This window comes from Salmo trutta, chromosome 39, assembly GCF_901001165.1.
Source record: "Salmo trutta chromosome 39, fSalTru1.1, whole genome shotgun sequence".
NCBI lineage: Eukaryota > Metazoa > Chordata > Actinopteri > Salmoniformes > Salmonidae > Salmo > Salmo trutta.
The window spans coordinates 18,984,093-18,998,229 of record NC_042995.1 but is presented as its reverse complement, the minus strand read 5'-3'; the positions used below and the strand labels follow the sequence as shown (position 1 = coordinate 18,998,229).

The window sequence follows — 14,137 nt, the reverse complement described above, 5'->3', positions numbered from 1 at the left end:
TCAGCATTGTGTTTTTTACACTGTTTCTATTTTCTCTTGCATGCTTGTTATTTGCTTTACCGCTATATACTCTGTACACTTTGTTTTATAAAATGATGATATACAGCTTGGTCCAGAGCTAAATTATAATGAAAATAAAATGATTATTTGAATACGTTTTGGACTGCGGTGGTGCATGAAAATCCCAGAAAACACTTGTTTGTTTGTCTCCATTTTGGGAGGTGGCGATATCCTTATTCTGTCCCTCTTCTTTCCAAGCCCCGTTGTCGCTACCTTCTTCTCTCCTCCTGCATTTTGTACAAGGATGTATTTTATCCCTGAGCGCCGAAAGGAGTAACCTATCGAGCTTTTGCTGGAGGATGTTATAAATGAAAATTTACACCAAGTTCCATCAGCTTTATAATCAGGACGTGGCGATATGTGTTCCCCCATCCACAGCTACACCTCATTTATCGATACCATGATAAATACAAGCCTTACAGTTCAATTGCTCATGCAGTCCCTCACAGGATGTTTCTTGAAGTTTTGAGAGCCCGTTCTTCAATAACACAGATGAATAGATAATCAGGAGCCAGATGACAACACTGAAATGTTTAGTCATTTTGGTGGGGTTACTTTTGTATTTACACTTACATTTACACTACCAAAGACACCTAGGTCTTTGGTAGTGCTATTCTGAAAAATACATTAATAAATAAAATCGAAAGATTTTCCTCAGAAATCAGTCCTTTCATCAAGTTTTATTCAGCCCCCCCTTTGATTGTATTGGAGGTTAGCGGTGATACTAATATTACTGTGTATTTAAGATACAGTGTTTTCTATAAGGACTACTTAGAACTCTTTGAAAATCTAACATACAAAAGGAACACACATCACTTGTCCAGTTACAAAGAGAGATAAAGGAATCTATAAATTTTACATTTACAAGATCCTGCAACGAAGGCGTTGTAAGTTACTCTTTCTGGGCACTGCAGGTTCCAGCAGCACCGACGTTAAGGAAAACCGCAACCTGGACAACGTGGGCTCCTCCTCCAAGGAGGGGTTGGGGGGTGAGGGGGCAGCTCACCTCCCTAATGGGGGCAGTGCAGGGTGTGGAGGGGGCAGGAAGCGTCCCTTAGAAGAGGGTAATAATGGGCATCACAATAACAAGTACAGGCCCAAGAAGCGTAAGAAAATGCCCGGGCCCATTCTGCCCAAAAATGCCCTGATGCAGCTGAATGAGATCAAGCCTGGGCTGCAGTACAAGCTGCTGTCTCAGACCGGTCCGGTCCACGCGCCCGTGTTCGTCATGACTGTCGAGGTCAATGGGCAGCTGTTCGAGGGCTCCGGCCCCACCAAGAAGAAGGCTAAGCTCAACTCGGCTGAGAAGGCTCTGCGGTCGTTCGTTCAGTTCCCCAACGCCTCCGAGGCACACATGGCAATGGGTCGGACGCTAACGGTCAACACAGACTTTACCTCTGACCAGGCCGACTTCCCGGACATGTTGTTTAATGGGTTTGAAACCCCTGCCCCTACGGAGGAGTCCTTCTACCTGGGCTCTAACGGCACCAATGGCTCCTTCAGCTCCCTGGGACTAGTAGAGTACCCCCTGCTAGCGAACTCAGGTACTACCGCCCTGAGTCAGTCCTCGTTAGGCCTACCACCCACCTCCTCCGTCCCAGCCTTCGTCTCCCCCGCTATTGCCAAGAACCCTGTCATGATCCTCAACGAACTACGACCCGGGCTGAAGTACGAATTTGTGTCAGAGAGTGGAGAGAGCCATGCCAAGAACTTTGCCATGTCCGTGGTGGTGGACACACAGACGTTCCAAGGCTCAGGGCGCAATAAGAAGCTGGCCAAGGCCCGGGCGGCGCAGGCTGCTCTCTCTGCCCTCTTTAACATGCAACTGGACCAGACACCTTCCAGACAGCCCATACCCAGAGAGGGCCTGCAACTGCACCTGCCACAGGTAAGAACTACTACTGCCCACAACACGTTCACTCAGAGACTGTTGGATCACATGCTTGTTTCATATGGTTATTTGAAAAGCTTTACTTTGAATATAAGCCACAGAAAAGCACATAGTACACTTATAATGCAGGACAAACCCCCTCTCCCCATCGGAAATCTTGTGGAGCAGTAGAACAATTGTAGTAGTATGCAGAGACTCGTCTTAACTCTATCTGGGTGGTATAACATTTCATTTCATTTTCATTTCATAACCCCATGAAATAAGAGAGCAATGGTCAGATATGTCAGTTTGGTTCATCCTTCATTGCAGGCAGTATTCAGTGTTCACTTCCTATTAACTATTATCAGTTTAATTGACTTAATGGTTTAACCAGCTCATTATAAGCCTCTGACAGGGTTTAATTGAAAAGGAGACGAGGCTTTGAGAGACAGTGGTGCATTACAGCCTTGAACGTTCCACGTTGCATTGTGTACACTCAAATCTATTTACACATCACTTAATCCCGTACCCCTAATCCCTCCTGCCTGAGATAACGACTGAAGAGGCAAGGTCAATTAAACTGCAATCTTAATTAACATCAGCTCCTGAATGCTATTCAAACATACCTATTGATTAGACAAGCTGCCTGCTCCGTTGGCCTGTTTTAGAGCAGATCAGTCAATGAAGCGGATGGATGATTTGCGTTGCAGCGTTTAAGCTCCCTGGTGTCTTGTCTGTCACTCATCCCTATCTAAACCCCTTTATCTGCAGTTGGTATGTCTGATCCCTGAAGAAGTAGGCACCTCTAATCTATTATACTGCACTAGCCTGTCTTCTGTTCTGTTACCTGAGCTTCAGTTTGAGAAAGCAGTGTCTCTTAGAGGGTACCCTGGATTGTCATTGCCTCTGTGATTTCTAATGTACACATTCATGTGGGGGTTTTGGATAGATTTCCAATTGATCATAGATCAGAGCTAATATGATAAGCCAGAAAGGTGATCATCATAACATTTAAACTTCTCCAGGAACTTTCCCCTCTCCTCCCTCCACTTCTCTGTGTATTGCCTTCTATTCTGTCTGGGTTTAGTCTCTGGTTTTAAGGCCTGGGTTTTTCTTCTGATGTTATGATGCAGAATCCCGTGTATCTCATGTTCTGCTCGGTGGTTGTTTCAGGTTCTAGCTGATGCTGTGTCCGGTCTGGTAGTTGACAAGTTCAGTGAGCTGACGGATAACTTCACATCCCCGCACGCGCGACGGAAAGTCCTAGCAGGCATTGTCATGACAACAGGTACTGTTAGAATATCTTTATTTTTCCCGCCCAAAGGAACTTTTACTTTAACTTGATTGTTAATCTCTGATTCTCTGTCGAATCGAGAGAGCCCCACTGGTGCTGCATGGATCACAACTGGGGGTTTCATTAGAGACTAATCACAAAAGACGTTTGTGTATTTTACATTGTGGAATAGGTATCACTTCACATTTCCTAGTTGATTTTATCACTTCATCATGAAACACGAGAAAAATATGATATAGTGTACTCAGTAGACTATGTCGTTTATATACCATTTTAAACCGTTTTTGTCTCACAATCCACACATCCCACCCAGGCACCGATGTCAAGGAGGCACAAGTGATCTGTGTTACAACGGGGACCAAGTGTATAAACGGCGAGTACATGAGCGACCGCGGCCTGGCTTTAAACGACTGCCATGCTGAGATCATTGCTCGTCGTTCCCTCCTTAGGTACCTGTACGCACAGCTGGAACACTTCCTCAGGTAAGTCACTGTAACCACGGAGACTGGGTTAGTAGGAACTGACTGATCAACAACACAAAAAATGACATTTTACCAGAAGAAACAAATGTCAATGTAGAGAAACGGTTACCCTTTTCTTACCACACATCTGTCCATTTGTCTGTCTGTCTGTCCGTCTGTCTGTCTGCCATAGTAACAACAGAGAGGAGCAGCAGAAGTCGATGTTCACGAGGTGTGAGAACAAGCAGGGCTTCCGTCTAAAGGACAACGTGCAGTTCCACCTGTACATCAGCACGTCGCCCTGCGGAGACGCACGCATTTTCTCCCCCCACGAGGCTGCCTTTGAGGGTGAGACTTTTCCCTAGGTGGCTCTTCCATCTTTTTCTTCATTTTAAAATGCTTCTTCTTCACCATTTTTAAGGCTTATTTCCTTTCCATGTCATCCACAGATCAGGGAGACAGGCACCCTAACAGGAAAGCTCGTGGTCAGCTGAGGACCAAGATAGAGTCTGGGGAGGGGACCATCCCTGTGAAAGTCAGTAACACCACCCAGACCTGGGACGGGGTACTGCAGGGAGAGAGGCTGCTCACCATGTCCTGCAGTGACAAGATCGCTAGGTCTGTATCTGTCTTTGATACCACTCCTTGTTACTATGTCAACAGTTTAGCAACCAGTCAAACTATAACCATACAGAAGGTGTCCAGTCATTTTCATGGAATGAAGATGTAAATGTGATATTCATAAAAACACCAACAATGTAAATCTACGTAAACGCATTATTGTGAACTTCGTCCGACTTCTCACGAGTCAGAGATAGCCGCAAAGGCTTTTGCTTGAGCGAATCACACGGACAGAAAAAGCCCAGAGAACAAGCCTTGAAGAAACAATCTAACAAACTTTACTGAGATCTAAAGGGTGTAAATCAACAATATTGTTCATGATTACACACCTGCAGTTTGAGCAGCTGTTACAGTTCCTAGGGCACTCCCGGCAGGGATGCCATTTCCGTGGAGATTAATCAAAGGGCTAATCACGGCTCTACCATAATCACACCTGTAGCACTGCTCTGTTGGCATAGTGATTGGGACTTGAGAGAGGGTAGCTAGCCTGAGGAATGCACTAATCAGAATCATTTGAATAGCATCTGACTCCAGGCAATAAACACCCTTCATCACTAAAAGTGGAGCTTAGCGTTCGAAAAATAGGAAACGTCCAACTGAGAGGCTATTACATATTATTTTCTTCAACCCACGTTGCATTATCAGGTGGAGAAAAACAGGGCACAGGAAGACATTTTCAAATTCAACCTCTGCGTTCAGATTGATTGAAATGTTTTCAGGGTAAAATCCAAAATGTCAAGAATATTTTTTTTAACTTAGACTTGGGTCTTATCCGTATCGTGCACTCAGAAATGTCTGTGCTTTGAGGTGGTGAGACTCAAAAGGTCATGTGACTCAAAAAGCAGTGCCTCCCTTTGAACACCACCTCTCACTGCCGCCCTTCTCTCAGGTGGAACGTAGTTGGGATCCAGGGCTCTCTGATGTGTTACTTCACAGAGCCCATCTACTTCTCCAGCATTATCCTGGGCAGCTTGTACCACGCAGACCACCTCTCCAGAGCCATGTACCAGAGGATTGCTGACATTGAGGACCTGCCTCAGACGTTCAACCTCAACCGGCCACTTCTGAGCGGTAAGGGGTCTGGCTGTCGTCCTACTCATCCTACATCCTGATCCTACTTAGTTTACGTCAGACACAGCCCCTGGATTGTCCTGAAAACATACAGTACCAGTCAAAAGTTTGGACACACCTACTCATTCAAGGGTTTTTCTTTATTTGTACTATTTTCTACATTGTAGAATAATAGGGAAGACATCAAAACTATGAAATAACACATATGGAATCATATAGCCCTTACACAGCCTGGAGGTGTGTTGGGTCATTGTCCTGTTGAAAAACAAATGATAGTCCCACTAAGCGCAAACCAGATGGGATGGCATATTGTTGCAGAATGCTGTGGTAGCCATGCTGGTTAAGTCTGCCTTGAATTCTTAATAAATCGCTGACTGTGTCACCAGCAAAGCACCATCACATCTCCTCCTCCATGGTTCATGATGGGAACCACACATGCGGAGATCATCCGTTCACCTACTCTGTGTCTCACAAAGACATGGCAGTTGGAAACAAAAATCTAAAATTTGGACTCATCAGACTAAAGGACAGATTTCCACCTTTCTACTGTCCATTGCTTGTGTTTTTTGGCCCAAGCAAGTCTCTTCTCCTTTAGTAGTGGTTTCTTTGCAGCAATTTGAACATGAAGGCCTTGATTCTTGAATACTTGAATCCAAGATGGCATAGCAGTCAGACGTCCTTTGTCCTCGTCTTGTTGTGTCCCGTGTATATATATATTTACATCTTTTCTTCGCATATCTTTTTATATATTTTTTTTCTAAAAACTCAACTTCAAAACACTCTCCTGCAACCCGCCTCACCAATTGTTTAAAAAAAAACTATTATTCACCTCAAATCTGAAATCCACAACAGAAGCTAGCCAGAAGTTAGCCAGTTCACTGGCTATCGCCAGTTTTGTACAACGCGACTCAGACCAGAGCATACCGGACCTATTTTCTCTCCATATCCCCGGATTTCTACCGCAAGCTCTGGACATTTACACCTGGATCTTGCAGCTAGCTAGCTGCTATCCGAGTGACTATTGGCTCACGTCGATCCCGGAGCAAACATCAATTATTCCGGAGCTAGCCAGCTGAAGAGTTCCATCAGCCACTCCTGGGCTACAATCACCTATCCGGACACGTTTTACTGCCGATGCGGAGCCCCACCGGGCCTTCATGACTGGACTACCGACGTTATCTGCCCGAGGGAGTTATCCAACTGGTCCCTCCGTCGCGACGTAACCTGAACGCCCATCTGCGGCCTGCTAATCGTTAGCTGTCTTATCGGCTTTCTGAATAGGTCTATCGAACAATTTTCTTAGGCCACTATAACTATAACTATTTTGCCAATTGGAATGGTCCCCTCTACCACACGGAACCCCACTAATCTATCGACGGAAACGCACGAGGTGGCTAAAAACAGACCTCCCTCCATCTTCTGCCAGCTTGCTACCTATGGCCTGGCTAGCTGTCTGAATCGCCGTGACCCCAACCAACCTCACTACTCACTGGACCCTTATGATCACTCGGCTAAGCATGCCTCTCCTTAATGTCAATATTCCTTGTCCATTGCTGTTCTGGTTAGTGTTTATTGTCTTATTTCACTGTAGAGCCTCTAGATCTGCTCATTATACCTTATCCAACCTCTCAGTCCCACCACCCACACATGCGATGACATCACCTGGTTTCAGTGATGTTTCTAGAGACAATATCTCTCTCATCGTCACTCAATGCCTAGGTTTACCTCCACTGTATTCACATCCTACCATACCTTTGTCTGTACATTATACCTTGAAGCTATTTTATCGCCCCCAGAAACCTGCTCCTTTTACTCTCTGTTCCGGACGTCCTAGACGACCAATTCTCATAGCTTTTAGCCGTACCCTTATCCTACTCCTCTCTTCCTCTGGTGATGAAGAGGTGAATCCAGGCCCTGCAGTGCCTAGCTCCACTCCTATTCCCCAGGTGCTCTCTTTTGATGACTTCTGTAACCGTAATAGCCTTGGTTTCATGCATGTTAACATTAGAAGCCTCCTCCCTAAGTTTGTTTTATTCACTGCTTTAGCACACTCTGCCAACCCAGATGTCCTAGCCGTGTCTGAATCCTGGCTTAGGAAGACCACCAAAAACTCTGAAATCTCCATCCCTAACTACAACATTTTCAGACAAGATAGAATGGCCAAAGGGGGCGGTGTTGCAATCTACTGCAGAGATAGCCTGCAGAGTTCTGTCCTACTATCCAGGTCTGTACCCAAACAATTTGAACCTCTACTTTTAAAAATCCACCTCTCTAAAACAAGTCTCTCACCGTTGCCGCCTGCTATAGACCACCCTGTGCCCCCAGCTGTGCTCTGGACACCATATGTGAACTGATTGCCCCCCCATCTATCTTCAGAGCTCGTGCTGCTAAGTGACCTAAACTGGGACATGTTTAACACCCCAGCCATCCTACAATCTAAGCTTGATGCCCTCAATCTCACACAAACTATCAATGAACCTACCAGGTACCACCCCAAAGCCGTTAACACGGGCACCCTCATAGATATCATCCTAACCAACTTGCCCTCTAAATACACCTCTGCTGTTTTCAACCAAGATCTCAGCGATCACTGCCTCATTGCCTGCATCCGTAATGGGTCAGCAGTCAAACGATCTCCACTCATCACTGTCAAACGCTCCCTGTAACACTTCAGTGAGCAGGCCTTTCTAATCGACCTGGCCCGGGTATCCTGGAAGGATATTGACCTCATCCCGTCAGTAGAGGATGCCTGGTTATTTTTTTTAAATGCCTTCCTCACCATCTTAAATAAGCATGCCCCATTCAAGAAATTTAGAACCAGCAACAGATATAGCCCTTGGTTCTCTCCAGACCTGACTGCCCTTAACCAACACAAAAACATCCTGTGGCGTTCTGCATTAGCATCAAACAGCTCCCGTGATATGCAACTTTTCAGGGAAGTTAGAAACCAATATACACAGGCAGCTAGAAAAGCTAAGGCTAGCGTTTTCAAGCAGAAATGTACTTTCTGCAACACAAACTCAAAAAAGTTCTGGGACACTGTAAAGTCCATGGAGAATAAGAGCACCTCCTTCCAGCTGCCCACTGCACTGAGGATAGGAAACTCTGTCACCACCCATAAATCCACTATAATTGAGAATTTCAGTAAGCATTTTTCTACGGCTGGCCATGCTTTCCACCTGGCTACCCCAACACCACAGCAACTCGCCCAAGCCTTCCCCATTTCTCCTTCTCCCAAATCCAGTCAGCTGATGTTCTGAAAGAGCTGCAAAATCTGGACCCCTACAAATCAGCCGGGCTAGACAATCTGGACCCTTTCTTTCTAAAATGATCTGCCAAAATTGTTGCAAGCCCTATTACTAGCCTGTTCAACCTCTCTTTCGTGTCGTCTGAGATTCCCAAAGATTGGAAAGCAGCTGCGGTCATCCCCCTCTTCAAAGGCGGGGACACTCTTGACCCAAACTGCTACAGACCTATATCTATCCTACCCTGCCTTTCTAAGCTCTTCGAAAGCCAAGTCAACAAACAGATTACCGACCATTTCGAATCTCACCGCACCTTCTCCGCTATGCAATCTGGTTTCAGAGCTGGTCATGGGTGCACCTCTGCCACGCTCAAGGTCCTAAACGATATCTTAACTGCCATCGATAAGAAACAATACTGTGCAGCCGTATTCATTGACCTGGCCAAGGCTTTCGACTCTGTCAATCCCCACATCCTCATCGGCAGACTCAATAGTCTTGGTTTCTCAAATGATTGCCTCGCCTGGTTCACCAACTACTTCTCTGATAGAGTTCAGTGTGTCAAATCGGAGGGCCTGTTTTCCGGACCTCTTGCAGTCTCTATGGGGATGCCACAGGGTTCAATTCTTGGGCCGACTCTCTTCTCTGTATACATCAAGGATGTCGCTCTTGCTGCTGGTGAGTCTCTGATCCACCTCTACGCAGACGACACCATTCTGTATACTTCTGGCCCTTCTTTGGACACTGTGTTAACAACCCTCCAGACAAGCTTCAATGCCATACAACTCTCCTTCCGTGGCCTCCAACTGCTCTTAAATACAAGTAAAACTAAATGCATGCTTTTCAATCGATCGCTGCCTGCACCTGCCCGCCTGTCCAGCATCACTACTCTGGACGGTTCTGACTTAGAATATGTGGACAACTACAAATACCTAGGTCTCTGGTTAGACTGCAAACTCTCCTTCCAGACTCATATCAAACATCTCCAATCCAAAGTTAAATCTGGAATTGGCTTCCTATTTCGCAACAAAGCATCCTTCACTCATGCTGCCAAACATACCCTCGTAAAACTGACCATTCTACCGAACCTCGACTTCGGCGATGTCATTTACAAAATAGCCTCCAATTCCCTACTCAATACATTGGATGCAGTCTATCACAGTGCCATCCGTTTTGTCACCAAAGCCCCGTATACTACCCACCACTGCGACCTGTACGCTCTCGTTGGCTGGCCCTCACTTCATACTCGTCACCAAACCCACTGGCTCCAGGTCAATTACAAGACCCTGCTAGGTAAAGTCCCCCCTTATCTCAGCTCGTTGGTCACCATAGGAGCACCCACCTGTAGCACGCGCTCCAGCAGGTATATCTCTCTGGTCACCCCCAAAGCCAATTCCTCCTTCGGCCACCTCTCCTTCCAGTTCTCTGCTGCCAATGACTGGAACGAACTACAAAAATCTCTGGAACTGGAGACACTTATCTCCCTCACTAGCTTTAAGCACCAGCTGTCAGAGCAGCTCACAGATTACTGCACCTGTACATAGCCCATCTATAATTTAGCCCAAACAACTACCGCTTCCCCTACTGTATTTATTTATTTAGCTCTTTTTTTCACCCCATTATTTCTATTTCAACTTTGCACTTTCTTCCACTGCAAATCTACCATTCCAGTGTTTTACTTGCTATATTGTATGTACTTCGCCACCATGGCCTTTTTTTGCCTTTACCTCCCTTCTCACCTCATTTGCTCACATTGTATATAGACATATTTTTCTACTGTATTATTGACTGTATGTTTGTTTTACTCCATGTGTAACTCTGTGTTGTTGTATGTGTCGAACTGCTTTGCTTTATCTTGGCCAGGTCGCAATTTTAAATGAGAACTTGTTCTCAACTTGCCTACCAGGTTAAATAAAGGTGAAATAAAAAATAAAATTCACACAGGCCTTGATTCACACAGTTGAGATGTGTCTGTTACTTGAACTGCAATTTCTGAGGCTGGTAACTCTAATGAACTTATCCTCTGCAGCAGAGGTAACTCTGGGTCTTCCTTTCCTGTGGTGGTCCTCATGAGCGCCAGTTTAATCATAGCGCTTGATGTTTTTTGTGACTGCACTTGAAGAAACTTTCAAAGTTCTTGACATTTTCCGCATTGACTGACCTTCATGTCTTAAAGTATTGATGGGCTGTCGTTTCTCTTTGCTTATTTAAGCTGTTCTTTCCATTATATGGACTTGGTCTTTTACCAAATAGGGCTATCTTCTGTATACCACCCCTAACTTGTCACAACACAACTGATTGGCTCAAACACATTAAGAAGGAAAGAAATTCTACAAAATAACTTTTAACAAGGCACACCTGTTAATTGAAATGCTTTCCAGGTGACTACCACAAGAAGCTGGTTGAGAGAATGTCAAGAGTGTGCAAAGCTGTCATCAAGGCAAAGGGTGGCTACTTTGAAGAATCTCAAATATAAAATTACTACATTATTCCATGTGTGTTATTTCATAGTTTTGATGTCTTCACTATTATTCTACAATGTAGAAAATAGTAAAAAAATAAGAAAAACCCTTGAATGAGTAGGTGTTTCCAAACTTTTGACTAGTACTGTATATCTCACAAAGGAATCTTTTTATTGCACTTTCTCTTCCCTGCAGGAATAAGCAACGCAGAAGCACGGCAACCGGGTAAAGCTCCTAACTTCAGTGTGAACTGGGCTGTGGGAGACCAGGGGTTAGAGGTTATCAACGCCATGACAGGCAAGGATGACTTGGGACGGCCCTCGAGGCTCTGCAAGCACGCCCTCTACAGCCGCTGGGTGCGCCTGTACTGCAAGGTAGGATACTTAGTAACCCGCACAACACCTTATATACTCTCAGGTGGCTGTTGCTATGCGTGGCTGGGTATTTGAGACTTATTATCTTCCAAGAACTCAATTTAAAAGGTTTGACATCGTGTTTGTTCACTTCATTGTTGAATCATTTCTTACCGTGTTTTATTCTTGTCCAATTAAAACCTCTCTCTTCCGGCCTTTAGCTTTCACAGACTCTGAGAATCAAAGGTGCCAAACCCAGCTTGTACCATGACGCCAAACAGGCAGCGATGGAGTACCATGCTGCCAAGCAGACTCTGATCAAGGAATTCCACAAGGCAGGACTGGGAGCCTGGGTAAAGAAGCCTATCGAACAGGACCAGTTCTCACTCCAGTCCTGAGTGGATTGTTTTCATAGAAATAGAATGACTATGTTGTTCTAAAATGTGTATGGTTGTTGTCATGGGAGGAAGAGGACGCTCAGATGAAGATACTACTCCTACCAGCTGTTTAGACTTGATTTGTTCTGTGTTTTGGATGATGCTCGCCAAACCCTTGTTCCCTCTCCTGATCACTCCACTTTTGACCGTAAGACACTGAATTTGGTTGAATTTTGTCTGATTGTTTTTCTCAATGACTCACTGTAAAGGCTTGTTTTCCGTTATTGTCCGCGTCAACCGAATGATTGTTGATGTTTTGTTAGTTTAATGATGTTTATTCCACTTACACTAGTAACCTAACACGTGACATACGACAGCTGTACAACTGGAAACCTGGGATTTTTTAAACGGATTTTGTTGATACATTTTATAAATCAATACATGCAAAAATCAACTGAAATCAGTTGGCTATCTACAGACAAACCTTGTCTACACTCACTGTATGATTATGCCAAATATATAGAAGGCTTTCAAGCTTACCTCCCAGTAGTGGTCATAACAATATCTATTTTGCTGTCTTCTTCCTAAGTATTAGCGTTGTGGCCGTTCCTCTTGTCTTGAAGGCTGATGTCCTCTCGTGCACTTTTCATGTGCAGTCTTTTCTTTGTTTCTGCTGTGAGATGTAAAGCATTGCACCGTCTGAGGACGATATGTTTGTTTGTTTTTGAATATTGATATATACGTGTGCTTTTTGATTCGGAAAATTTGATTGAGAATGCTTTCTATACTGATAATGACATGTTTTATCTAAGTCTATCTGAAGTAGGCCTAATTAACTTCTGAAAAAGATTTGATTCCTTTTTCCCTTTACAGTGAATGACATAAATTATACTAAAGTACATATGGCCTTTGAAACGTACATTTCTGTGGAAAGATATTCTTGCAGGATGGCTCACACTCTTGTGGTTGCCAGACAGATGCAGTGGACTTTATGTACTGCTTTTTATTTGAACACACAGACAACATTTTGCTATCACTATGTATCATTTGTTGAGCTTGACAAAAAAAACGACAGAAATTATTTTAGCTTATATTTAGCCATGAGTGTTGAGGTGACTTGAGCTATTTTTACTTCTGTCATCATACGCCTTCTTGCCTCACCAAAGATGATTTCTATTTGCGTTTTGTTTCTTTAATGTGTAATATTTGTTTGTACAAAGTTTCTGGACACTTCATTTTGATTACTGTGTTTTATACTGCTCGATGTCATCTCTGTGGACTATTTATTTTTAAATGAATTGAAATGGATCCCTGTGTTAATGTAGCAATTTAAAAGTACGAAACTGTAGATCATTTTGACCTGTTCTGTGTCATTTTTAACAATTAACATGTTACCAAAAAAAGATGTATTTCTAACAGGCTCGGAAATGTTAATGTACAGTACTTTATCCAAGTATACTCATTGGAATCGGACTTCTCTCGTGAATAAGCCCATTTTGTAATTTTCCCCCTTCTGTATTGTCATACTTCTCATCCGCATTTGGCATGTTTTCTTATTTGTTTATTTTAAATAGAGTTGTAAGAATCCACAAGAATCAAGGCGATTGCAGTTTTTGAAAGGGGGCCAAGCACAACTTGTGATGTTTAAAAAAAAAACACTTGAACTGCATCAGTAGTGAATGGCTGGTTAACCATTGTGATTCACTTTTGATCACTCCGTCCAAACCTTTGGCTGTTATGAGGGGTCTTCTCTACATATGTTTGCTTTCTCTGACCAAGTTGTGAGCGTTGACTGTGAACTTTGACCGGGTCTTTTGCCGTCCTGTAATGGTTCATGCACCGTTTGATTGATGTGCCCAGTCCAATGTAGTCTCTAGAATACGGGCCCTAATGCATGAGCTCTCGCTATAAAGCATGAGGAAAAAATTGAATAAAACAAACCAGATAAACAAAAATCATACATGTAGAAAATGAAAAAAGACCTATAAATGAGAAATATAATAAATGGTAACATAGGTAGATGTTGTATATAGTTGTCTTTCATTATTTCATACACTATTTGCTGCCAAGTTTACTGCATTAAGTCATTTCTTATTTTATACACAAAGCAATTATATTGACAATACAATAATTTTAAAAAATGTGACAGAAATGTATGAAAAGTAAAAAGTGGCATTATGATGATTTTATAGAAAATAGCGTAATAGCAATGATGTTAACACAATGCTAGGCAGCTGCTCTGTTTGCATTAAAGTAACTGTCCAGTGAAAATCAAAATTTTAAAAGCTTATATTCTGTTTGCTCATACCCAAATAATGTTGTTGAC

At 43.6% G+C, this 14,137-nt stretch overlaps 1 protein-coding gene across 1 annotated transcript in view; it reads left to right on the top strand.

Annotated features, from left to right (window-relative positions):
- The window catches only part of LOC115179806 (double-stranded RNA-specific editase 1), a 29,740-nt gene extending 15,901 nt beyond the window's left edge, over nt 1-13,839 (top strand). Inside the window, exons 3-10 of the mRNA XM_029741600.1 lie at nt 975-1,948; nt 3,104-3,218; nt 3,538-3,706; nt 3,879-4,033; nt 4,135-4,303; nt 5,196-5,377; nt 11,277-11,455; nt 11,656-13,839. Of these exons, the coding sequence (XP_029597460.1) occupies nt 975-1,948; nt 3,104-3,218; nt 3,538-3,706; nt 3,879-4,033; nt 4,135-4,303; nt 5,196-5,377; nt 11,277-11,455; nt 11,656-11,832 (2,120 nt within the window). The 3' untranslated portion in view covers nt 11,833-13,839. The remainder of the gene's footprint in view (nt 1-974; nt 1,949-3,103; nt 3,219-3,537; nt 3,707-3,878; nt 4,034-4,134; nt 4,304-5,195; nt 5,378-11,276; nt 11,456-11,655) is intronic.
- The last annotated feature ends 298 nt before the right edge of the window (nt 13,840-14,137 follow it).